At 41.4% G+C, this 26,402-nt stretch overlaps 1 protein-coding gene across 1 annotated transcript in view; it reads right to left on the reverse strand.

Moving 5' to 3' along the window:
• Window positions 1-26,402, reverse strand: part of prmt3 (protein arginine methyltransferase 3) — a 54,707-nt gene that overhangs the window by 20,663 nt on the left and 7,642 nt on the right. Inside the window, exons 10-13 of the mRNA XM_084574921.1 lie at window positions 23,064-23,163; window positions 12,159-12,237; window positions 6,998-7,185; window positions 3,162-3,248 (exon numbers count right to left, since the gene is read on the reverse strand). Of these exons, the coding sequence (XP_084431047.1) occupies window positions 3,162-3,248; window positions 6,998-7,185; window positions 12,159-12,237; window positions 23,064-23,163 (454 nt within the window). The remainder of the gene's footprint in view (window positions 1-3,161; window positions 3,249-6,997; window positions 7,186-12,158; window positions 12,238-23,063; window positions 23,164-26,402) is intronic.

Consider the following 26,402-nt stretch of genomic DNA (forward strand, 5'->3'; position numbering starts at 1 on the left):
TTAAAGTGTGAATATTTCCATTAAAAACATCCCTTCTTAATGTATTAAAAACCGTCCTTGAAGTTGACGAGCGCCTTCGCTGTCGCTCTAGAAGGCCACCCCCCCACATACAATTTAAATTTGATGGAAAGCAAGTTAGAGATGGATTGCACGGACGCTTTTTCCTCTGTAGCGCTACAGTAGCTACGTCAGCAGCAGGAGTGAGACAGCAGTGTTGAAATTAATTACAGACGGAAACTTATTCGCACCTGCCACGCCATCAGCATACATCATTTCCAGCCTTAGGAGGGGATGAGGCATTTTGCCACCATTTTCTACAGTTCAGGTAAATAGATCACAACTGTAGCAAAGCTGCAGGGGCTGAAACAAAACGGAAACAAGGATATAGATACCCTATAAATCCAAGATTTAATAAAAGTTTCAACGCATACGCATTCTGTGAGAGATTTTGAGGTGTAAAAATGCGAAATATGAAATGTCTACAGGGTGCAGAGCTTGTGGCATGTAAGAAGGAGGAGCATTGGGTTAAAAAAAAAAAAAAAAGAAAAAATGAGAGGATTTGTCTTGTGCGTGAACGGCACAGACGCAGGGGTTGTGCTGTTCATTTAATGCAAGGTTAGGCAGGCTGAGCTGATGAATGGACTGTCGACAGGAGAACAAAAGCAGGCGCTCCATCACAGGACAGAGAGGCAGCAGCTCTCTCTCACCAATCCCTGAGCACTGGTCCAGGAGCAGTTTACCCTTCACACAGCCTAACCTTAACCACTGCTGAGGAGTTACAGCCAATACTGACTACAGATCAGTATCTTTATGGTAACATCACGCCTCTCCTGCAGGCCAATAGTCCATCCGTAAATCCTGGGACAAGCAGGAGCATCTACAATATACACAGGGGATACACTGTACACAGAGGTCCTGGATTATAAATGCCAGCAAACACTCAGATAAAACAAGTCTGACAGAATGACTGAATTATAAATCATACACCTGAGATACCAAGACACATACAGTATGTACGCTATTGCATGTGAAACAGGAAGAAAGCAGGAAAATACTACACATAGAAAAATAGGAGGAAACTTGAAAACTACACCTCTGCACCATATGATCCCATCATCTGTTTTACTGCAGCGACCCCCCTAACATGACTGGACTTATATCCCAGATATAGAAACTGGGTGTTTTCAATTACAGAGCAGAGAAGACAGGAAAAATGAAAGGATGTTTACAAATCCCATTAAATCCACCGGCCATACCCAGGGAGCACAGGCCAGATAATAACCACCTATTGATTAAACCATTAAACCGATACACCAGACACCGTGCGGTAACACTGCAGCACAACCCAAAGCTGCTTCAACGCAATGAGCTTTGTTACAGACAGATCACTATCCGTGTAGCCCATCGAAGACGGCAGCAGTGAGGGCTGTTCTGTAGTCGCCAGGTCGCAGCCGGCACGACATGCGCCTGGGACGCCGCAGGAAGTTCGCAGGAAGCGGGTGAGGATGGGTGAAGGAGGGGTGATGCTGGCCTCACCAAATAGACTCATAAAGCATTCTCCGTGCATTGCTGCCTGTAGCTGACCCTCACTGAGGACACACACTTTAATTTTGTATTGCAGGCGGCGGTTAAGCTGAACTACACCAGGTCTTAGATGATACGTCTTACTATCATTTTTGTCTTTAACTCAAGTTACCGCATTCATTTTCAGCACTTATATTCTAATTTTAATTATGAAGATTAATGAATGTTGTCAGATTATTTTTGAAACCCCTTTAACATTATATTAATTTATGTGCAGGTAATAATTTTAAGGGACCAAAAGTACTGTCAGAGGAAAACAGGGCAAGGAAATGAAAAGGTATCCAGGGATATGAAAATGCTACTCAGTGGCATTTTGATTCATTTGGGGTCAAAGACTGAAGACAAGGTCAGGTAAAGCGACCAAGATTTCAGACACAACTGAAGGAAAATTGGACGAGATGCACAGAAAACAACTTTTTCTGACAAAAAAAGTGGTGTGGTTCAGATTTTTGGGGGGGTCTGAACTACAGAAGCACACGGAATCAAAACTGACGGCAAGATGAATGCAGCATGTTGTCAGAGAATACTGAGGACAATTTGCATTAATTAGTCTGGAAGCTGTGGATGGGACACACTTTGACTTTCCAAAATGACAATGTGTTCCCAAACACAAAGCCAAGTCGCCGCTTCAGAGGCTGCAGCTGAAAATGCTGAAGGCCCTGGAGTGGCCACCACAGTCTCCTCCTGACCTCAACATCATTGAAACACCTTGAGGACGTCTTAAATGTACCGTTTATGCAAAATGACCTAGGACTTTAAAGGACCAGAAAAAGAATGGGCAGCTTTACCAACTGAGAAAATAAAATGTTGAATATACAACTACGACAAAAGGCTGCAAGACATCATTGATGCTAAAGGAGGCGGTATAAGGTATAAGGAACTAAGGGAGTGAAATCCTTTAAGAGGGGTCTCAGTATTTCCTTCATTGCTATGTTTTGTTTTTTCGTGCTATTATATAATCCCATATAGTGACTTCTGAATCCCGTTGGTGTGTGAGAATTCAGCTTTGGCCCATTGGATAAATGACCAAGACACGACTCTCCAGAGAGCCAACATGTTCTCAACACGCTGTTGTGATTGTGTGTTTTGGTGTTTGAGAGAATGACAGGGAAGCAGGCTGTGAACATTCACTATGCTGTATGACATGTCATTCGGAGTCACGTTAGCCTCACATCTCTGCCTCAATTTAAAAATCTATTAAATATCCAGCTGACAGACAATCTCTTAAATACAGAAAGATAATCCATCAACATGTGCTGACTGATGTCTCTTCCGGTTGTACTGCCGCGTTCCTTTAACACAACATCCCTGATAAATGACCGGTGCTAAACAGTGGTGAATGTGAAAACTTGGTTCAGGTCATTGAAAGACTCACATGGAAACTTAATGGTGAGAGAAAAATATCTCATCTCATCATCTCTTCTGTCTCTTCAACATATAATGTGAGATGCTAATCACATGTTTGCTATTAACACAATTAAACGTGTGACAGTATCAGAATGGCAGTATTTGTTAGCTGAAGAGTCAATGCATGCTATTAGATAAGTGCAGCATTAACATGTGTGAATGTCACTTACCGTGCAGTCCGCTGTGTTTGTTATCTTCAAGGAGAAATCTGATGCAAACTCCAGCTCAGACAGACACACAGTGTTGCAGTCAATTGTCTGTTGAAAGCAAAAACACAGTTCATAACTACAGCAACACAACACGCAATTTAAGGAAAGAAAAATACTGATGACAGTATGAACTGTTAGCAGTGGTGGGCTGTTTATTTAGTTGCAGATCTTCTTAGAAAGCCGGGAAAGCTTTCAGTACAGCGACTATGAATGGTGCCCTTGGCTGACAGGCTCTGAGGGGAACTCTAAACTGTTTAAGTTCTGGTGAGTAAAATTAATTACATCTTTTGTATATATTTTTGCCATTTTATCGGGTCGACACTGATGCTTCTGATGGATTTGACGTACGTGGGGGTGGTCGTGGTGGTGGTGGTCGTGCGGCCACAGCGAAGCAGTGAGTGAGAGGAGCCTTTTTGTTTGTGTTTTGAATAAGTTTGGAGATCACTGAGGGCCAAGGTGGAAAATGCACGGCCCGCAACTGACCGTTATCAACCAAAGCAAAAAGTGAAATAAGAATAATAATATACATATATAACTGGTATATATAGAATAGATACAGAAACAGTTCCTAGTTTTTACTAGACAGGAACTGCACTAGTTGTAACCTTTTTTTAAATTTGTATTTGAATTGAACAAACAGTCTAGAGTTAGATGTGAAATATTTAACATCTAAATTATTCAGTCTATCAGGTATAACAGCAAGTTTCAGCAGGACTTTTTATGATTTAGGATGAAATATTTTGTAGCCAAAACATAGCATTTCCTCTCAGCAATATTTTGTCAAATAAATAAAACAGCATAAAATAGCGCCAGATAATTTTATATGGTAAAATCCATAGTGAATGCACCTTTAATGTCACTAATAATTTAAGAAAAAATGTTGGATGCGTTAAGTTTTGCAAAGAATTTTACAGTTTAGTTTCGTCTTTCAAACAAGTAGTAGAGAACCAATGTTTAGACCTTTGTTGTGCCACCTGGTCAGGTGAATATGTGTGTAAAAAAAAAAAATGCTTGAGTAGAAACCTAAATGTGATAAACAGAATGTAAAGAGTCAGCTTATAACACAAAAAATGTCTATTATGTGCACAAGTGCCCAGCAATGCTAAACTGAAGACAAATGATTGTCTGTAATAAAACAGTACCTACGGATAACACACAGCCAATATTTTCTTGGTCACTAATTTGATGGTAAATTAGTTAAGCCGTAACTACATTTCAGAAACGAAGAAGTGCTTCAGTGCCATTATTCTCCTTCGTGTGTTGTTTGTGTTGAGCACATTATCGTCTACAACCGCAGATACCTGACCAGTTTTATAATGTGATGCACAGCTTTACGGTGCCAGAGGTGGGAGAAAAGGGAAACAATTATCCGGTGCTATTTATAAAGCCGCTCTAATTACATCAGTTCAGACACAGCACCTTGATCGGCTAAATTAATCATATTAGTTGTAACAGTCGTGGCGACCGATCACATCTGTGGCTTTCTATCTGTGATTAGCATTAACAACTGGAAACAGAGTTTTATTAAAAAAAAAAAAACCAGGAAAAAGAACAAATACAAAAAGTTGTCAGCAGAAAGCAGTGTTCAGGTCATGGACACCATTTCATTCAGGGCTCTTTGCAAGACATAACTGCTGGTAGAGGAAGACATATGATGAGGCTAGACTTAAAAAGTACACTTTGATAAATCAAATATGTATAATTCCCGGCAGGTTTGCATATGGAATGCAGATTGTGTCAGGAAACGCATAACATAAAGCAGGAAACTTCAGCGAGTTAAACATCCCTCAAGTTGAACGTTCCTGTCTCTTCTCCGAGGGCAAAAAAAAAAAAAAAAACCCTCATCTGTTTAGCACGAATTTATAATTCCATGAAAGGGCTCTCAATTTTACGGAATAGCAGCCAGCCTTAATGGAATGTTATTGGATCGTATCAACGGGAGGCAATAGATGAGAGTCCTTGTAATTTGGGCAGAGGGGCTGTCTATTTGTCACTGGAGGGGAGAAACTATCGATTAGAGGATTCAAATTCCATTATATCAAGTTCTGCCCTCATTCATCACATTCTCAGATGGGTGGAAGAGAAGACGCTACTTAGAAAAGAGGCCAAGTGGCAAAAAAAGCACACACGTAGCATGAGAATCAAGGGAAGGGAGCATTTCTGCATACAACTCGTCGGAAAAGGTGTCTTTGTTCTTTGATGTGAGACTATCACATCTGTGTGTGTGCTGTGTTTTATCTCCGTGTAATGTGTGTGCTCTCCCATCAGCTCAGTGAAAACCGCTTTATCCACAGGGGCCTTAGACTAATAAAGTTTCCTTAAGAGGAACTTAAACAAGGATTAGAAAGATCAATCACCCAGCCCTACAGCAACACCACAAACACACATCCCCAAACTTCGGGGCCCTATCTTTCCCTCCACAGCTAACTGCTGCTCTCATTCTCTGTCTATGTTCCAGCATCCCGGGCCCAGAGAACTCTATTACGCTGATTAGTTTTTCTGTTTTTTGGCTTGCCAATACAGCTGTTGTGGTACTGTTAAACTGTATTGAATTAAAAAATGTTTCTATTATTTAGCCTAGCCCACTGACTAAAATGGGGTAGTCAAAATAATAGAAACGTGTCGGTACAACGCAACACAATAGTGCTACAAACCACAACATTCAAAATGAACACACAATTAAATCAACAGCTCTCTCAGTTACTTGAAACAAATGCTGGCTACTATAACCTTGACGAAGCCAAGGTTTAGTGCAGGACTGTTATAGAAGTTGCATTCCTTTTCACTAGTTCGGGGTTTCCCATACCATGTTAATACTATGGCGGCCCGCCAGGGTCTAATTTACCCAGCCATGGACTCATAATGAATCGGAATTTTTTTTTTTTATTTTATTTTTTTTTCATCTTTCAAACAACCTTGTGCTTGTGTAGTTTTCCTATTGCTCCCAAAACCATCTCTCCCCATAAGTCAGAACGACTCCAGACGTTAACGTGAGCTAGCTTAACTTTCTAAGCGCTAGCTAGCAAAGTTAGAGTGAAATTCAACTGTTTACAGTAAATTAGATTTATTCACTGATTCAATTGTCCATAGAATGCCATGTCTCAACAGTTTGTGCAGTTTATATACGGGAATACTAAACATAGAGTGCTGTTATTTGCCACTAAATCCAATATCCTTGTTATTGCGGTAATTTAAAGACGGACAGATAAAAACAAAAACGCCAGAGTCTCATGAAATCTTGTGGTAAACACTGCTAGTTTACCTAATGTGGACGTGAATTTACCATAATTAGTGGTTTGGTGTACATTCTGCACACTGATATGTTATGTCCATCTATGTTGGTTAGTGAAGTCCCTTTAAAGGCTTGGTGTATGTATAGCGCGAAAATTAGCCCTAGTAATTAAAGCTGTAGTCAGGAATTAAGGCACCAGGTAAATCTGTCTGTATTTCGCAGCATACCAGAGTTTTCAGTAGTTTTGTCTGTGGTGACCTTAGAGCCCCAGTGCACCATAAACAAGCAGTGACTGGTTTACTAGAGTTGTAGAGAGGAGCAATAAAGGCTACAGTAAGTGAAAGTATAGTGGAATAACCTTGATGCCTCAAAGAAAAGTTCAGAAAAGTCCAAGAACAGTTTGTTGCTCAGATAAAAAAGAAATCCTGGGTTCAGGGGAGGTAAAAGAAAAGATCAGAGGTGATCATCACAAGTAACTCTCGTTCATTTAAAAACCGCTGGTAAATAAACTGGCTATATCCCTTTTCAAGAATGAACAGTGTTACACGGAAGATTAAATATTTACCTGTACAACTGTAGGTTCAGAGATGAGTGTGTCTGCTTTCACCACTTCCACCAGAGCCTCGGGCACCACAGCCTTCTTCATGCATGCCATGTTGAAGCCATATACATCATCCCAGAATGCAATGTGATCTCGGTGTTTCTGAGTATCTCCCAAAGCTGCCAAGCTGATGTTACAAAGATCTGGGTACACTGTAGAGACACAAGAGAAGCAAATGAAGTTAAGGAGCGAGAGGTCCAGAACAGGCAGACAATAACCATAACTGGTCACAGCGTTGAGTGGGGAGTGGTAAAAGGTCATTGACTAAAGAAAAGATCATGAAGGCCTTTCCTATCTGGCAAGTATTAACAACTAAGAGCTAAAAACTCTTCCCGAACCAACACAAGGATTATGATTTAACATACTAGTCCATGGCGTCACATTTATTTCCCTGTCAATCACGTTTTTTTTTTCAGATTCTTGAGTGTCTGACCGCACCCACAAGGTAAACCATCAGGAGAAAAGTAACCAGACAAAGCAGAAGCACCAACATACAGTGCATCAACAATTTTGGAGGTCACTACATTTCAAATTTCAGCATCAGGGTTTTCATTTGTAGCGAGGGCACCTAGAAAGCAAAGACTGAATCCCTTCAGGGATTAGTTTTTCTCTAAAACAAAAGATCATTAATCATAACTAAAGGAAAGGGTGGGAAACTCTTGCCCCATCAACATCTACTCTCAGCGCTGAGACAACCTTAATATCAACAAATTTAATGGCTTACAGACCATTCAACAAATTTAATCACAGGCCGCCTTAACATCTTGTGGGAGTGGAGTTTTGCATCAATTTCGTGAAGCCTCTGTAATGACTGTATCCATCACATGCACAAAACATGGCGTTATGACCACTTTGTCCTACTTTCACACTCCCTACTTTGTTACTTTTATAGTTTGAAGTAAACGGATAAAGTGTGGACACCTTGAAGCAATGTACTTCCAATGAGTCGTCTGTCAGAAATTAAATAAAGGAAAAAATAGAAGGAACACAGACCGGATCTATTCATTGGCATATTCCAGGCAAGAAGTCAGTTCAAGCCATCTGAGCACCAACAATTGTTGCAGATAATGCCACATAAAACATTCAAAAGCGGTTGCGTTCAAATGGGGATGTACTTCTGCATAAATAGGCCTTGTCATTAATATTGGTGTGATGATGCAAGCTTTAGACATTCAGAATCTGTCATCATGTTGAAGCCTTTTGGCCAGAACTGTTGTACATACACACACAAGTACTCACAGTCACCATCAATGTGGAGAAATAATTGCTGCTGAAAACACCACAGGCTGTATTTTGATCATTCATGCATTCATGTTGACCGAGTCTGCAGCCTCCAAAATACAATTATTCTTAGAAGATAGAAGATGAAAGTATTTCGATGGGAAACACTTTCTAGTCTAGTTTTTCAAGCTATGAAGGCTGAGCATTGGGAGCCGTTATTAAGCCACTCAAATTACATAACACCATCAATGGGATGAGCATTATCTATATCTTAAAATGAGCATTAAACATGAGCCTTAATGTCTTGTCAATGTGTTTTCACATTTGAATAAATTCCTCAGCACAGTTAATATGCTTGGTGATTAAGTTAGCTTAAAGCCATTGGTATTCCTACTGTGAAGTAACATTAGCCAACACTCAGGCCTAGGGCCTAACTAAACTAGAGGACATATCAGATAGAACATTTCAACATACAACGTACCTTCACAAGGATTATTGTAAGAAGCTAACCCAGTAAGAGAAGGGAAAAAATGTATAAAATATTTCACAGTTTTAATCTTGTGGCAACTATACCTTGCGGCATGGTGACAAATTCTAGTGAGAAATGAATCCAGCAAGCTAAATATATCCATCCAGGCCATAACACTATGCAGTTTTGTCCATACACATGAAAATATACCAGATTTGGCAGAAATATTGGTGTATCACATCCAGTATGGCTATAAAACATGCAATTATCAATCTGGGCATACCAATTACATCTCAGTAATTTGAATTGGCCCACAGTTAAAATATATAAGATCAGGCATAACATTATGACCAGGAGAAGTAAAGGAGACCTACACAATATTAGGCAGGTGGTGGCCACATCGGTGTACATATTGCTGCCTGATCCATTCATTCATTTGTTTTCCGTAACCACTTGGACAGTTGGGAGAGAGGTGGGGTACACCCTGGACAGGTCACCTGTCTATTGCAGGGCTAACACAGAGAGACAGACAACCATTCACACTCACACCTACGGCTAATTTAGAATCAACTAAATTTGGTGCTAACCACCACACCACTGTGAATACATTGTAAGTGCAGTAAAATAAACCTAACCCCAGCCATTCTTATGTTTGCAATATATTCCAATTTTTTTTTTATTAACATAGATTTAAATATGTACGCCTTCCAATAAGCCCATTTGATTTATTTTTCCTGGTATATGTCTTTTTTGCTCAGTCTCTCATGACTTTTGACCTACCACTATATAAAATGTGTGAAGGGATAGTGACAGCTCCGTGATGGGCAACTCATGGCCTCTCATTATTAGCTGAAGTCTGCTCGTGACCCTGTAAGTGTCACCATACCTAATGACTGCGCGCACACATATTTAGCAGATTTGTCACTTCATTTTACTCTGATTACTGACGTGAGTGAGGGCCAGGTGAGAGGAGAGGTGCTGATTGGGCAGAATCAGGACAGGGCTGTCTGAAACACATAGAAACAGAACTGGAGACCCAGAGACGACTAGGCAAAGGAGGGGGTGCTGTGGAGAAAGACGAAGAGGAGGAGGGGGGGTTACACGGGCGTCCCTAGATTCATGGCTTTGACATCTGCGTCCTTCTCAACTCGCTGCTCACAGCCCGTTTGTCATGCCCCCCCCCATGCCTCCCACCCTCTTCTCTTGCGCTCTCTCTCCATCTCCCCCATTGGTTGGCTGTTAAAGAAGGAAAGGCGGTGTGGGAGGGGGCATGGGACAAAACGGATCCCTTTTCCCTGGACGCTGTGCTGTGCCAGGCAAGCGGGGACACATTTAGGATGAAGGGGAGGTTAATGTAGTGGGGAGAATGAGGGAGCTGCTGTAACTCTCTTCTAATGTAGCTTAAACACACATACAGCAGCGGTGCTGCAGGGCTGGACTAATAACTCAGCACAGCCATGTGCAAACACACTAAAAAAGGTGCAAATCTAAATATAACCTTAAGAATATAAGTCTATAGAGCTAATGTGACATAACTTTTAGCACTCCATCAATTAAAAACTTTGCATTGCGTTGTATTGAGGTGCAGTATGGCTTTAATGAAATTAAACAACTTTTTTTGTAGATTTGCACAAATGCTAAATGTGTGCATGTTTACCTGTACAAAAACAACACAGACAACACAAACACAAAAGCTCCTATTATGCCGGGGACCTTGTTTCACAATGTGACATTTGAAATTAGCCATTTAGATTTTTAATAGGTTACTGCTGAAATTTCTTATAATTTCACTGAAAATAACAGCAACGACCAATAACCTAAAATCAGAAAGATCGACCAAACGATCAGTTCACAACCAGAAACCTCTCAAACATTTCATAAGAGAGCAAATATGAGAAAACAATACACACAGTGTGCACTGCTGCATTACAAAAACTGTTTTCATCATCCATCATTACCTAGATGTTGCTCTTTTTTTTTTTAATGATCTTATCAAAGTAGTTATGAACTTTTTCTGAAATAGAGAAAAGGAGCAAACCGAGAGAAGTAAGCTGCTGGAATTATTGTGTCAAACTAACATGCAATAACCTGACTGACCTGTCTCCAAGTAATTGTGACAGGTAATGTGCAATGAGATGTAATTTTGTCGTACATGGAAGTAATCTAGGTGAAACATGTTTCTGAATTAGACTGCTCCTCTGTGATACCTCGGGTTAACTGGAAAACAATGTATATGAAAAATGTGAATTCATATCATTTTGATGTCATAGCAACAGCAGCATGTTCTGTTTATTGAAGCTGAAGGTCTTGCCGGACATTTTACCTGCTTTTGAGTGTTTCTACCATCGGGGTTAAAGGCTCATGTCGAACCATACGGCATCCTCTGACCTGTGACTTTTTGCCTCCCTCAAGTTACACCTTCGCCTGTCCAATTTCCCTCACGAACCGATCTGTCTCGATAGCTGCTCCCATTCCGGCTGTCCATTTATGTGTGTGTGTGTGTGTGTGAGAGAGGGAGTGTGACCTCTTTCTTATGTCCCAAGGAGCCACTAAAGGCAGCGTGGTGGAACAGTTCTTTAGCTGGGTTACATTGGGCACAAGTCATTAAACCTGGACTGTGGCAGGGATGGGCCGACCCAAGAGAAACATCTTTCCATATGTGTCAAGCCTAGTCCGAGTGAACTATCGGGTTTATCTCATTAAAACATCTTTTATCAAACTGACTTTTCCACGCTCAGGCCAAGATGTTACTGTGGCAAAAAACATAAAGTCCAAAACCCAAAGTGTGCATCAGTCAAAGGAGCCTTAGTGTTGCTCAAACCAGGTGTGTATGGACTGGATTAGGGTCAATAAGATTTAAAATGTATAAAGTGATATTTACAATGAACATGAAATATTTCCATTTGTGGAGAAAAGTTTGGTAAAAAATAAGATTCTGACCCCGTCTTTACACCTGAATCCAACAAGACAATCCAGTCACAAAGCTTCTGTTTCATTGCCCTTCTCTCTGCTAGAGGTCCTGGAAGGTGTAGCCAATACTTCTGAACACAAGCTAAAACTGTGATTGTGATGCAGATTGATTTTACAAGTTTTCAAAGTTCGATTAACTACGAGCTTTTGAAACTATACAAGCTCAAATTGTATTAAAAGTTGATATACTGTACGTACCCGCACATTTAGATGTATAATTTGACATATCCAGCAGGAAATACAGGAAAATGATTCCAATGATTCCCAAATGTATTGCATAACCAGTGAAGACTGTGAACGGATTCTGCTAGATGACAAATTAAATGGTACATCTGACCACTGCAGGGCCTCACTCTCCAGTAGCATGTGAAATATAATATACGGATTAATAAAAAAAAAACAAAAAAAAAAACACCTTTTGTTTTGTAGCAAGAACTCAATAAAACAGATAAATATGTGACCTACCTGAGCCACCGTCAGCCAAGTAGAGGTCTCTTGCATACAGAACAGAGTCAAACATGGATTCAAACAGCAAGAAGTAACCCTGGGAGGAAAAAAAATATACATTACTTTCATTAAAAAAAAAAAAAAAAAAAAAAGTTTATAGACAAAACATTAAGGCTTTTCATTCAGACCCATCTTGTACCTTTAACGATTCAATGCACGTCAGAAACATGTGCCAGGAAAAGACTAGCTGGACAATTCAACATCACTACAGTGGAAATCTGAATTAGCAATGACTGTGAATCAAGTGATGCGCCCACGTGACCTGCCACCCAGGATCCCGAGGTTTGACCCTGGGCTGACCTCGTGTTCTGCTCCAGTACACGGCACATTAACCGTGGTATTATTCCATTAATGCTGAAATTGAGTTTTGTCCACATCTTGTTGGCTTCGCCCTGAATGGCAGATACTGCTGACAAACGGCTTTTTCTACCTGCTACTCCTGTGACGAGAGGCACGACCAATCAGAAAAGCACGCGCTGCAACGCTGGCCCCCTTCGATATGTTATTTGTGAGAGCGCAAAATTTGGGCGAGTTCAAAGGAGGGCATATCCCCATCTGGGACGCGGTGGCGGAGCGTAATCGGTACATGCACGCTCTACTGTAACTGATGACCCATAGCTGTCCTTTGAAAGCTGCGACGGCAATGAGTGATTCCTTCAGCAATGAAAACACCCTCTCTTGCTTTCAGATCTGTGGTTTAGGATGAACAACGGGGTACAATGAAAAACTAAAAACACGACCCTTCAATTTTCAATCTGGATACCTAGTTCAGTTTCCATCACAGAGATTAATTTGCTCACTGTAAATCTACAAAGGACTGCCTGCCTGAGTTAGATTTTATGGCATTTCTTGACTTGTTCATAGCAGAACTATAATACAAGCATGAACGGCTTGCATTTATCAGGGCATGACGTAAAATTAATAAGATAACACCAAGGTTTACAAGTGCCGCTGTATTGCCTTTTAACTTTTGTGGAGTTTAATACTGGAGAAATGGCTCGCTAACTCAATATTGGGGAGCTGGACCCATCCAAGCAAGATGTACACAGCTCTGCAGTGAGACATTTGGGGAAATTTGTAGTGCAAACTCAGCAGCATGATGGGGGAAAAAAAAGGGACCGAGGTATATTTAAGAATCCAATATCTGTACTTTCTCTTCAGTGGAGGGAAAAAAAGGACATGGAAAGGTGAGGGCCAGGACAAGAGAGGGGAGTATGATTAAAGACAAAGTGGAGAGGAGGAAGAGCGAGACAGAGTGATATTGAGGGAATGCAGTGGCCAGCAGAATAGTAGCTCACCGAGATAAGAGCCTTATTATTCAAATAAAGACAGCCTTATACCAGAGGGAGGAGAGGCGAGCAAGACAAACAGGGGGAACAGCTCTGATTTATAACCCCGAGCCCAAAATCGTCACCATCTCTGTCATGGGCCCGAGCTGATAATAATGACAGCGATGGAGACGATATAACCGTCTCATCCTCGGCAAGGTGATAAAGGGAAACATTCTCCGTGTTTATCAACACTGGACTGGCCTCAAACCAAAGTCCGGCCCGCGGGTCGTCTGCTGCTGACTGTTGTGGTCCACTCAATGTCCTTAGCAGCAGAGCGGGTCGTTTTTAAAACCCTCACACAGAGTACACCGCTCTCGTAATTTAGAGCCCAATTTCACGGGACACTGCTTCACTTGAAGGAAAGAGGATATAAGAGAGAGATGCCTGAAAGCAGAGTCACACACCTTACTTTGAGCGTCAACAACGTTCGAGGATGACAAATCCCTGGTCTGCCTTGCATGTCATGCCAGCGACCTCCCCCTCCTCCCCTCCCCCTTATTTATACATCTGCAATGTTAATTACTAAAAACATGGAAACACTGATCCACTTGCCCAGGATGTGCAGAGGACTGGAACTAAAGCATTATTGAGTCTGACTTTGTCTGAGTCTGATTACCTCTGACAAGAAAACATCTAAATGGAAAAAGCAAAAACAAGCCATCAGCGAACAAGGCTTCACTCCTGAGGGATGCAGGTAATTCTGAGCCATCAGTAAGCCATCACCGAGGTTGAAACAGAAGTTTAGGCCTGCAGAAATGCAGCAGGACAGTGTGGCAAAGTAGTTTTCGATTTAGGTTCATGTTATAGAAAACCTTGGAGTCCAGTAGCAGCACGTACACTGGCTCTATACAAAAGGTTTAGATAGCGAGAAGATCCGTCACCACACCGAGTTCCTGCACAAGGGACATCAACACTAATGAACAGCATCCAATGATACAACAATGTGCATTACTTTTAGTGTACAATCTCTTTGGTGGGCAATCTTCTGACTAAAGGCAGGTTTGTTATAGGCTGTATAGGTTTGCAGGCTAACAACGGGATGCAGTCGTTTATGAAACAACATGAGAGCTTGAACAACTGGGTCTGTTACATCATAAATTGCACCCATACCGATCAATATTGCATTGAGTTCTAAGGATTACTCTGACATGTTGTAAATTTACAAGTTAGATGAGAAAAGGTCCAGAAATCTAAGAAAAAATATGAATTAAAGCAATTCAACTGCTGCCCCAGCTAGAAGTTTCCTATTACTCTTTAATTCATTACAGTTTATTCTGTAAGCCATGTGAAAAAGGTTGTGACTGCTTTGGCAAGACATCAGGCATAACATTATGACCACTGGCAGGAGAAGTAAATGACACCGACTTTTGGACCTGGCATTCATGCGGATGTTACTTAGACATGTACCACCAACCTAGACCAGACCTGGCACCCCCACCCCATAGCAATGACACTCCTTGATGGTGGCAGAAGCAGACCCCAGCAGGATGCAGCCTGACACAGGCACACACACAAAAACGGTTTAGGAACAACTCAAAAAAACAGTACAAGGTGTTGACCTGGCCTCCAAATTCACTAGATCCCAAACTGATCAAGTATCTGTGGGATGATCCACAGAGGGCCCTCCCCTCAAAGACCCCCACTAACCATATTCTTTTGCCAGAAACCACAGGACACCCTCAGAAGGCCCATGTCCATTCTCTGAGGAGTCACAACTGTTTTGGAGGCACAAGGGAGACCTATACAATATTAGGAAGGTGGTCATAATGTTATGCTTGATCAGTGTAGATACAATGAAGATAATTTTATCTTCAGATTTAAAAAAGCAAATAATGAACATTTAAAGTTAAGTTTTACAGGCTAAATCATATGCGTGTTATGTTGCTTAATCTACTGTTGCTGACATTCTGGTTGATAATACCGGCGATTCACAGCAGTGTGATCCACTTTAGGTGTTGAAAACTGAACAAGGAAGACTTTATCTCGCTCACTTTCCCCTTTTTTCACTTCGAAAACAAGATTAAATCTCAGCAGCAGACCGACTGACTAACTTTTTTGATACCATTTCCGCATATCGATCCGTCTGTCTAAAGGGCTCTGTGACGGAGACTGGCGAGAGGCGTTAGTGAGGAAACGTCTCCCTTCACTGTCAGACAGCGAAGGCTGGTGGGACGCGCTGCAGTATAGTCACTGTGCATTTCCATAAAAGAGCCTAATGAAAACCTAATGAGAATGGGCTGGAGCAGCTTATACACATTAACAGAATTAGCATATAAAACACATTCCCCTGAGTGGGCCAACAGTCACATGCACATCTACATAGGCACTGATACACACACAAAAACACACAAGGAAAAAAGGCAAATGCACTTTTACATCTGCATTACTTTTGCAGGTTTTGTCTAAGAGTTTCATCTGTGTCACTGAGTAAATGCTACAAAGCGTTCTTTATAAACTCTGCAGTGAAAACTTTTAGAATTACAGCTGTAAAGCTATTTCGTTTTAGTTGCTGGAGGCAGAGTGAAGAGATGTACAGATTTTTGCGTCCGTCAAGCCATGGGAGACTGTCAATTATAGGTACCAAGAGACATTTTGGTACAAAATCTGCATCAGCAGTTTACGCTTTCCCTCCGCCCTCCAGTACCTCCTCCTCTCTCTCTCTCTCTCTGTATCTCTCTCCTCCTGCATTCAACACACTCCTTCCTCAATTACTACAGATCATCATCACTTCTGGTCCCAGGAGGGCCAAGGCAAAATAAAGGAGATGGTGTGCACGCATGAATGTGTCTGCTTCTGGATGGGCGTGTGCGGGGAGGGTAGTTCCACGCTTCACCGAACACTGAAGGCGGCACTTCTGCGTCGACAAGCCCCTTTCATTCTAGTCTATGGTCGGGAAGTTAGCATAAACATATCACACAATCGATTCCGGTGTGTTAATGCTTGCCGAGTGTACAGGTTCCGGTATCAGCAAAAATTTCCATGCAAATGAGAGATGAAGGTGAAAGATAGTGTGACAAAGTAATTTGCAGTATAGATACAAGGTTATTGGAAGCCGTGGCTCTACAGGAATCAATTCTAAGGTTTCTAGCAGATGGTCAGTGATTCTCCACAGTCAAGAAGGGAATTTCAATTAAGTATGTATGCGTTTTTATGTATGTTAGGTTTTATAGGCGGTCGGTAGTCGCAATCATGTCACCATACAATAATCTGATATTTCACTTACCAACACGTGGACTGAACATGTGGCTTTGGATTTTTGTAAAGGCACCTCTGAGAACTCATTTGGTTTTAAGGTCAACGTCTAAATCAAATGCATAAAAATAAAATAATATTTGCCTTTGTGGATCTTTGTGTAAAACGTCTGTGTAAAACTGTGAATTCACACAAAGACTATAAAAAATTCTAATAAACTCGTATTCGGCGGCGACTAAGCCTTCACAGGACGTCATAAAATACATCATTTTAAGGGAACAAAGAAGCCATTTCTCTCCGCAAAAACAATGTCAACTGAGCGATGCTGGATGATGGCTCTGAGTTTATGAGATTGTCCATTTTCGGGAATGCATCACGTCGTCAGGTTGATGTTCTGCACGTAGCAGTACGCAAATCACAGAGCAGTTACTCCCTTCCCAGATGAGACGAATGCACTGTTGCATTTTGTATACATGCAGAACCTGCACTGCTGTATTGAATTGGACGTGGGAGGGTTTATATATCAACCTGCCCATACTAAATGACTGCCTATATGGCCATATGCCTACTGCGCACTGGGTGCACAGGGGGGGAATAACAGAATGACATACAAAATGGGGAAGTGTGCTAAAATGCAACGCAAGCACGTCTAACTGACTTGTTGTGAATTCACACATTTATAAAACTACAAACGTCCTAAGAGAGACAGAGGAAGGAAACATCTTTTAAAAAATGCGTCAGAATCTACAGCATGGATGTCCTGTTTCATCCAACTGAAACGTGGTCCAAGCCAAGCTCTTTGAATTAGGACATTATTTACTGTAGTCAAAAGTGGTCAGTATATTTTTGCAGCGGGATGGGATAACTTTTTGTATGTTCTCATGTCCATGCACACACACAGACACACACCTAATAAAGGCACCTGGCTAAGAACCACCTCCTGGACTATTTGAAGGTCTTGGAGAAGTACGGCCAATAAATCCTCATTAGAGCACGGACACACCTGTGGTACCGTCGCTGCTTGTGTGTGTTTACGCATGCATCTATTTTGCTGCATCTGATCGTGGTCAGTGTGTGCTTTTGTTGTGCCTGTGTGTGCCTGTGATTGACAGCCAGTCGGACCGAAGGACAGGATGACTGATCACTACCACCCTCTTCTCGGGCAGGTGAGGCTCTCAGCACTGATAATGAGGCTAAAGAGGAAGGGCTGCCATTAATTTGACTTCACAGCTCAACCGCACACAATGACTCAGACTAGGTGATTTTTTGTAGACATACGTAGACTCACTAGGTTCATAATAATAATTATATAGTATCCATGAAGGTTGTGGTATGGATTGGGTTATGGGTTATGGATTAGACTGTGTTTTCATTTTGGAGGCTGTGGTTTCATCCAATTATTCATTATTATTCAAGCGCTACAGCCATATTAAGGGGGTATGTCTACAAGCCCTCAGAAACTGACAATCTGACATTCATACCCACTTACTTACTGATTGCGTTTACATGGGCAATATTTCTTCAACCAGACTGAAATCATTCTGATTAGAAATTCCTATATAACCGTTTTCGTGGATTCAGAAGAAGAGGACTTAATGACAACATGGAATTGAAGAAGATGACCAAGATGGACCCACATTTTTGACATTGCTGCCCACACCAATTCCACTTTTTTCGGTTGTTTTGCTACCTCCGCGTCTCTGTCCTAGGAATATGTCACGTTGCCTGATGTTAACCCCATGTAAGAGCAAATATGTGCAAAAAGAACGGATTATTTTTTACGATTCAGAATTCATATTTATTCTACCAGAGAGAAAACCATCAGATCAAGTCTTTACATGGTTATTAGGGGTTAATATTTTCCCAGTGAAGAGATCATAAAAAGTTTACACCACCACTCTCAAGCTGTTTGTTCTGGTAGAGCCAGTCTGTTCTTAATTAAGCACAACAACGTAATTCAAATCCATATTTTTTTCCTGCTTCTTTGGGTGCAGAAACAGGTTTTTGGCAGCACAAATTGGCCACCTCACGTAGGGTTAAGTCATTTAGGGACAGCCAACAGAGACCTTCAATGTCCTAGAATACGGCCTTGCATGGGTGAATGTGCCAGTGTAGGGAGTGAATGAGAAAAAAACTGCAGCTTTCCTGGAGTGTTGAAACGAGAAGCTGGAAAATGTATATGCCACTCAGATGACACTCCTCAACTTGCAATGAAGCACATCAAGATATATGGAACGCCCTGCAGAAACCTTTCATGCTATGTAAACTTACATCACTCATTAAGGCTTATTTAGGGCAACGGCAGGCCATGGACGCTGTAACTTACGCACGTTGCCGACACCGGTGCGAGCCATTTAGTGTAAACTTGTGCACTCTCAGTCTGGCTCGCTCTGTAAAAACACCACCCAAACGCTAGTTGGCACCACGTCTTTTTTGCAAGTCGGGCTCATTTTTGTTTCTACTTCCTGTTTTACTTTTAACGATGGCGAATGAAACTTTCGCTGAAGATGAGTCATACAAATGTTTGTATCTCCCAAAGTCCTCAGTTAACCTTTCTTTGATGTGTTTCATCTTTATTGATCCAAAACAACCAATTTGAAACTTGCGGAGATGGAGAAGCAGCCGTAAATAGTAAAGAGGAAACACGCAACTAAGAAGCAGACCAATCACAGCTCTTGCAGTCTGCGTCACCGGGGCATGTAGTAACATTTCTGGGGAGGTGCACGTCAGGCTACGGCGTTAGGGTCTGCGCTGTTGCCGTAGCCATGCCGTCAAATTAAAGCAGATGCCTAAACCGCCTATTACAGTTGCTTCACATATAATAAAAGATTAGGTGGTATCAACGCAAAAAGTTTTCTTATTTGTGGTTTGTCATTAATATGTCATTTGCAATGCTTATCAGACACTATGTAGCAAAAGTTTGTTTACTCTCGTCTGACAGCCTATTCTCCGGTCGGTATTTGCACGTCCATTCCAGTGAACAGCATCAAGCTCCCTGTCGCATCATCTGTGATTGATCTCGGGGTGTCAAACTTTATTTAGCCTTTGGGGAACTCTTTCCCTCCTCCCCGTCAGATCCCGGTCTCCTATCTGCTCTGAACTGTTTGTTTTTTTGCCGTGCTGGGAAAGAGGACGGATCAATGTTGTGAATTATGAAATGACAGCGGTGCTGCTGAAGGCAGTCTCTCAAACGCTGCCACAGTAGACAGACACTCATTTGGCCCCTTCTCCGCCACCACACCACAGATACACCACAGCTCATCGCTCATCTCTGTCTATTAGCCCTGTAAGCACAGTCCGTCTGTTCAGTTCAACAACTCGGAAAGCTGGACTTCAGTGACACAGTCCTTTGTTTCACTTCAGAACTAACTGTCAGTTAATTACCTTAATTTCAAACAAAGCCAGTTATTGGTATAAAGTTTTAATTATTTCTGATATAGCTCATTTGATTTGTTCTGGAAATAATTTTAAATACAAATAAATCACTGAGCAGTTATACAAATGCATTATGAGTGTCAATATGTATTGATAATTATATGATAAGTACATCTACTGCGATGTGAGAAATAAAATAAGCATCTGCTATATGTTTAATTTAAAACCTCATTCATTTTGAGATGTTTACCTGCACTACAGAGTTGGACGAGAAGATCAGTCAATTTGTTGGTTAGACTTCCATTAATTCTCTCACTGAGATCAAGATCTTTGTTGAAACCCTTTTAATGAGTGCAGGATCACACTTTGTGCTTCTTTTTGTCTTTTTTGAACACTCTGAACTGAAAACACAGACAGAATTTAACATAGTTTATAAACTCCTGGTAAGGGAAACCAAGTTTAAATGTACTTAAGTAAGACTTGCCAGAGAAAATACATGTGTTTAATCACTTTATAGACCATTTCAATTTTTTAAGGCATTCAATCTACGCTCTCTTTGACATTAATACCTTTTCAGAGTCTCACAGATTTGTCACTGAATGACTTGTACTCGATACTGACTGCTTTCCAGGCCAGAGAACACGATGATAGATGAATATAGTTCTTGTTTTGATTTATTTTTTTAAGGAGTTATGGTTTCTTTTGGCTCAGTAAACCCTAGAACCTCACTCTTGATCCAGATGTGATTTGAAGGCCTATTAAGTGTACAATTCTTAGATTAATACACTGATCGGTGACCACAGATTTAAACCTTAACTTTCAGCCTTAATTTACCGGTGTGTAGCTGATTGAAAGGAACTTTTCCCCCTCTTTATCCCTTTTTATTTAATCATTCTCATATTCCTACAAACCCCAAGAAAGAAAATTAGGCATGTTGCTCCCCTGCACAAATGAACCGCTGGTTGCTAATCTATTCTTAGTTACAGAATTCCCTCCTGTGCATCCCCGTCATTGCCTCGACCTAATTTGGCCATTCTCCGTTGAAGGACTTAGCAAGCTCCCGGCCCGTGTCAGTGTGTGTGAAGTGTGTCTGCATGAGTGAGTGTGCATTTTGAGCGGGGGTCAGACGACACCAGAGACACTCATTAAAGCCAAGTTAGATAAAGGTATTAAATTCTTAAAAGTTGCAAAAAAGAAAGATTTGGTTTGGTAATTTAAAACAGCATGTCTACAGATGATGATGTGGGGAGGATATGTAGAAGCTGAGTGGGACACGAGAAAATAAAAAGTGACATTAAAGTGATTAAAATTTTAGTTCTAGTTGATTTGGCAAAATGTTTAGTTGGTAATGGCAAGTGTGGTTCAATAGTGCATCCTCATTTGTTTTTTGTTTTTTTTGAGCAGCTGGTATTTACTTAAAGAGCAGCCAAAGAAACTGTTTTAATACATACTAGTACTTAGCAACTGGACATTCAGTAATACACAGGATAAGATGTTATAATCCCTTGTGCCAAAATCCCAGGCAAAACACATTTAGAGGCCCTGTTCAGCTAAGAGACCCTACCTAACCTATGGTCATATAATATGACAATTAACCTATAATCTACATAAACTAAGTAAAAGCTGCTGGCTTGTAAGCCCATTGAGCAGCATAGTTCAGACATTGTAAAACATTAACTAAACGCTGCTGGCTTGTATGGCCCGCTCAGCAGCTAACCATAGCTACCACGTAACAAGAAGACAACAGCAGTATGCAGCATGTCATTGGGGTTTTCAAGTGGGCACCTCCCTTCACCGATGTTTCGTTAAGTTAGGCCCACGACACCTCGAGAAGGCTTAACAGTGATTTCCAGCGTCCTGGAGTCACCCCCCTCCACACCGCCACTGCACAACCCTGTTTCCCTCACCATTCGATGTCTATCAACAGCTAATATAGTAACGGACAGATGGGAATAGGATAATAAAACTGGAATAAGTCTTAGTTTGTTGTAGCTCTTCATCCGAATTGCTCACTTTATATAAAAGATTACTTACATGAATCAGTGAGTGACAATTTACAATTTACATTGGGGCTTACTCTTGCCATGCTAACTATATCTAAACAAAATTAAAATTCCATCAAATATTTAGAGTATTTAATTTCAGAACTAATAAAATGACTGGTGTAGAAAATTCAATAAGGAAGCCAAAAATGTGACTTTAAAAAATAAATAAATAAAGCACATCATTGCACCAGTGATTATGTGATATATTTTGAAAAAGACTACTCTGAGAAATGTCTGGCAGGGCTGGCCTGATGAGAAGTGACTGGAGAATTCTTAGATTTATTAGTGATCCGTGAGCCAGTGTCATCAGAGATTACGCCCCCTATCCTTCACCGTTCCACCGGCACGTCAGCCACCGAATTTCAATTTCCCCCGGCGAGAGGAGGGGAAGGCTCTGGCTGGCGACCCCAGCTCGTGACCCTGGGGCTTCACGATGGATGGGGGAGGCGGGAGGGAGGGGGACAGATACGGGATGCTCATGAATTAGGGATGACTTCAGCGGTGCACTCAACTTTGGCCGTCCCGCCTGTATCGTCACAGAGAATCTTCCTGATAAATGGACATCAGCGGGAAGGAAGACTGCTCTTCCTGGTTAGATATTCAGAGGAGCTCATGGTCGAGCTTAGCTACGTTTAAGCCATGTTTAAAACATGCGTCACTCCTGCTGCTACTTTGGATTCTGCATGCTCATTGGACGGTAAAGGACCCAGCACAGTGATTCCTGCATCGGTTTTTGTTTGCTACTGTACATTGGATCCTCAGAGTAGGAAATGCAAATACATGAAGTGAATTGTTTGGCTGACATGGTGTAGAGGTTTTTGTAAAGACTTAATGAAGTTGAATTTGAAGACTTGTCTGTTTAAAGTTGTTGCTCGTCAATCTGCTACAGTATGTACAAGTGTGTGTAAATATGCACTGACCATCCATTCTGAGATGATGATGTCCACCTTCTCCACAGGAAGCTTGATGTCTTCTATGCGGCCTTTTATTAGAGTGATCTTGTCCTCGAGCTGGTTCGACCTGTGGGAAGAAAAAACACACGGGTCAGTACAATTCAGCTTGTGTCTAATATCAAGTCACTTCGCGAAACATTCAACAAACCAATGGGTCAAGAGTGAGCCTTCTCGTTTCTCTGTTCTGACACACAACTGTTCAAAATTTCGCACATAAAAATCTTTTACCACAATGGAAACAGGAAAACTGTTTGGTCCACTGCTAAGATTTTACCCTAAGGTCAATTTGATATTCAAAGGTTGTTAAAACTGTGGTGTCTTATGTTTGTATCTCTTGTGCAGTTTGTCAACTAAAAAGACTTTATGGTCTTCTTTTCTACCTGTCGGCACCTAAAACGCTTTACAGTCACAATGATACACCTACCCAAATACACACACACATCATATACCAGTGTGAATGCAACTTGGAGCAACAGTGTCTTGCCCAAGGACATTTAGCATGCGGTCCACTGTGACATGTGGTCCAGAAAGTCCAGACTGATCTGTCCGGGGTAAAAACGCCTCATATAACCACATCAATCAGAGCAGACCGGCCCAATCGGAAGGAATTTTCAATCAGATGGCGAGGTGGTGCAAACCTTTGATGAGCCGCTCGATAGGGAAAATACCAGCTCCAAGTAACCGTGTAACCGTCTGAGCCTATTGTTTCTCTTTGGATAGAGTATCTGTTCTCTCTGCTGATATTTGCCCAATTTAAAATTAGGTGACAAGTTTCAAGGCGGGACGGAAACGTACAGCAAAGAGATTAACATGGCCGGAATCCATGTGGGCAGCAAAGTTTAAAATGTGTCTGCATATTGGTCCTTATCTCCTCGATGTTTTGTGGCATTTAAACACGTGCATCTTATCAGATTGTTTAATTTGGCGTCCACGTAAACAGTTGGATTAGAGCATACGTGTCAAACATACGGCCCGGGGGCCAAAACCGGCCGACCAGAGGGTCTAATCTGGCCCGCGGGATGAATTTGCGAATTGCAAAAATTACATAGAAGACATTAACTGCAATTTTTCCAATAAAAGTAACTGCTATTCCTAGGGTTCACACAGATTTAGTGGACATAACACAACACTGAAACCTTGAACTAAACAGAAATTGCATTTCTTTTTCATAAGAAACATCCAGTCATTAAATGTAAACATTTTCAAACTGTACTTCTTTGCACTAAAACAAAGGGAAACATTTGGAGTTTTCATTATTTATAGGTAAATATGCTATTGTGTTATTGGTCTGGCACCCTTGACATCAAACTGGGCTGTATGTGGCCCCTGAACTAAAATGAGTTTGCCACCCCTGGATTAGAGTCTCTGATAAAAAATTATTTTGAAGAAATATCGTCCTTGTAGAAGTAGCCAATGATAGAAATTTGATTTTCCTTTGCGTTTCCAAATTAGTGTTACCCATTGGCCTGACAACTTGATATTTACTCCTCTTGGTTTGTTTAAAAAAAAAAAAAAGAGCACCAGTACAAACCAGTCTTGACTAAAAATGCAACAACATATAGCTTTTTATTCCCACCCTAGTTCTGATATATGAACTGAACCCTATGTCACTGAAACTAGGGTCAACCAACTAGAACATCAGTCACATTCATGAATAAAACGAAGAAAAAAAGAAAAAAAAACAGCAATTAGTTTCCTGTGTTTTTGAGCAATTTCCAAACTTGTCCAGATCTGTGAACGGATATCCTCTCTGCTCCATATATTTCCAGTCTCTCAAGAAACATCTAAGGGTACGAACAGGAGGAAACTGTAATTGCGGGCCTGCGATGACTAAGGCTCAGGTGGAGACTGTAAGAGATCAGCGCGGCCGTTTTAAATGATCCTTCCTTTCAGACCATCCAGTTTGGGTATCAATCTCTGTGAATATTCCATTATCATGACAGCTAATGTTACAGAGGACAGAACAATTACTCACAGCGGCCCAGAGAGCATTTCTGTAGCAGCGATCCTTATCTTGAACTGTCTCTCGCCTCTCAGCTGCTCTGCTGGCGCTGCTATCGCCTCCTCCCAGAGTCCGACACCCACCCCGCACCCCTCACCTACCCCACCTTTCACAAGAGGGAAACACTGTAATCTCATTATTGGGGTAATTTAGAGGACAATGTCAAGACTCTTGGGAGAGAGTCGCTATCGGTGAAGCTTTGTAGGGATATGTGTGTGTGTGTGTGTGTGTGTGTGAGAAAGGGAGAAAATGGCTGCACAGGAACCAGTGTTTGCAAATAGTCGTTTGGTAATACAAAATATATGATTTGTCAAGCAACTAGGACGCCACATATATCTGCAACCAATATAGCTGCCAAAATATTATGTGTTTTTGGCACAAACATCCATAATGTTACATTGTGCGTCTTAAGTTATTAGCACTAAAAGCCAAATTCCATTAATCTACAAAAAAAATAAAAATTTTCCGCTTTGTTGTCACAATGTATCACATAATTCATCAATTACAGCCATTTAAAAAAAAGGATTTAGACAATATCCATTAAGGAAGTGACTGTGAAGGAAGGAAGTCACATCGAGATTTTCATTTAAACTTTGGCGACGGAGTGGAGACAGGAGATGGATGCTCCTGCCCAACCAACAGGAGCCACTTTAATTACAATCCTGATATTAACACCGAGAGGAAGTGACGGACACACAGAAGCCAGCTGAACGTGCACACACGCACACACAGAGGAACAAAAGCTTTACCTTACAACACAAGCAAACAGTAGATTTAAACAGGACCCACGGGTGGATGTCTGAGTGCAGGTATCTGCATGCGTGCAAGTATGTAAAGAGGGCGGAGGAGCAGTGCGTTCAGAGGAATCTTCACCGCTGGCGAACTTGCGACGCGGCCTGCATGCCAACACACACTCCAACAGTGAGCCAGTGGGCTGTAAAATTAAAACGTCCCTTTCCTTCAGCAAACCCCGTTGTTTTGCTTATACGACACTTTTTTTTTTTTTTTACATAACGGTTATAATAGCCATCATAATGGACCCTTACTAAAAAATGCATTTAAGAGGCAGGGGTGTGATAGTGGTTGCAGGCAGACGTGGGGACACCAGAGGCTCTTGTGGAGGTAAATGGACTCCACTGTGGAGAACCAGCTGCCGGAAAACTGGAAACGCACAGGATCTGAAATTGGACTGAGGGCTGCATTAAAAAGGTATCAATAGGGGGTTCCGTCTCCATGTTTGCATATGTGACGAGTGACTGCAGACCTCAGACTGTAGCTACTGCAGGGGCAAAGACACAAGGGGT

Source organism: Chelon labrosus (genome assembly GCF_963514085.1).
Source record: "Chelon labrosus genome assembly, chromosome: 3".
Lineage (NCBI taxonomy): Eukaryota > Metazoa > Chordata > Actinopteri > Mugiliformes > Mugilidae > Chelon > Chelon labrosus.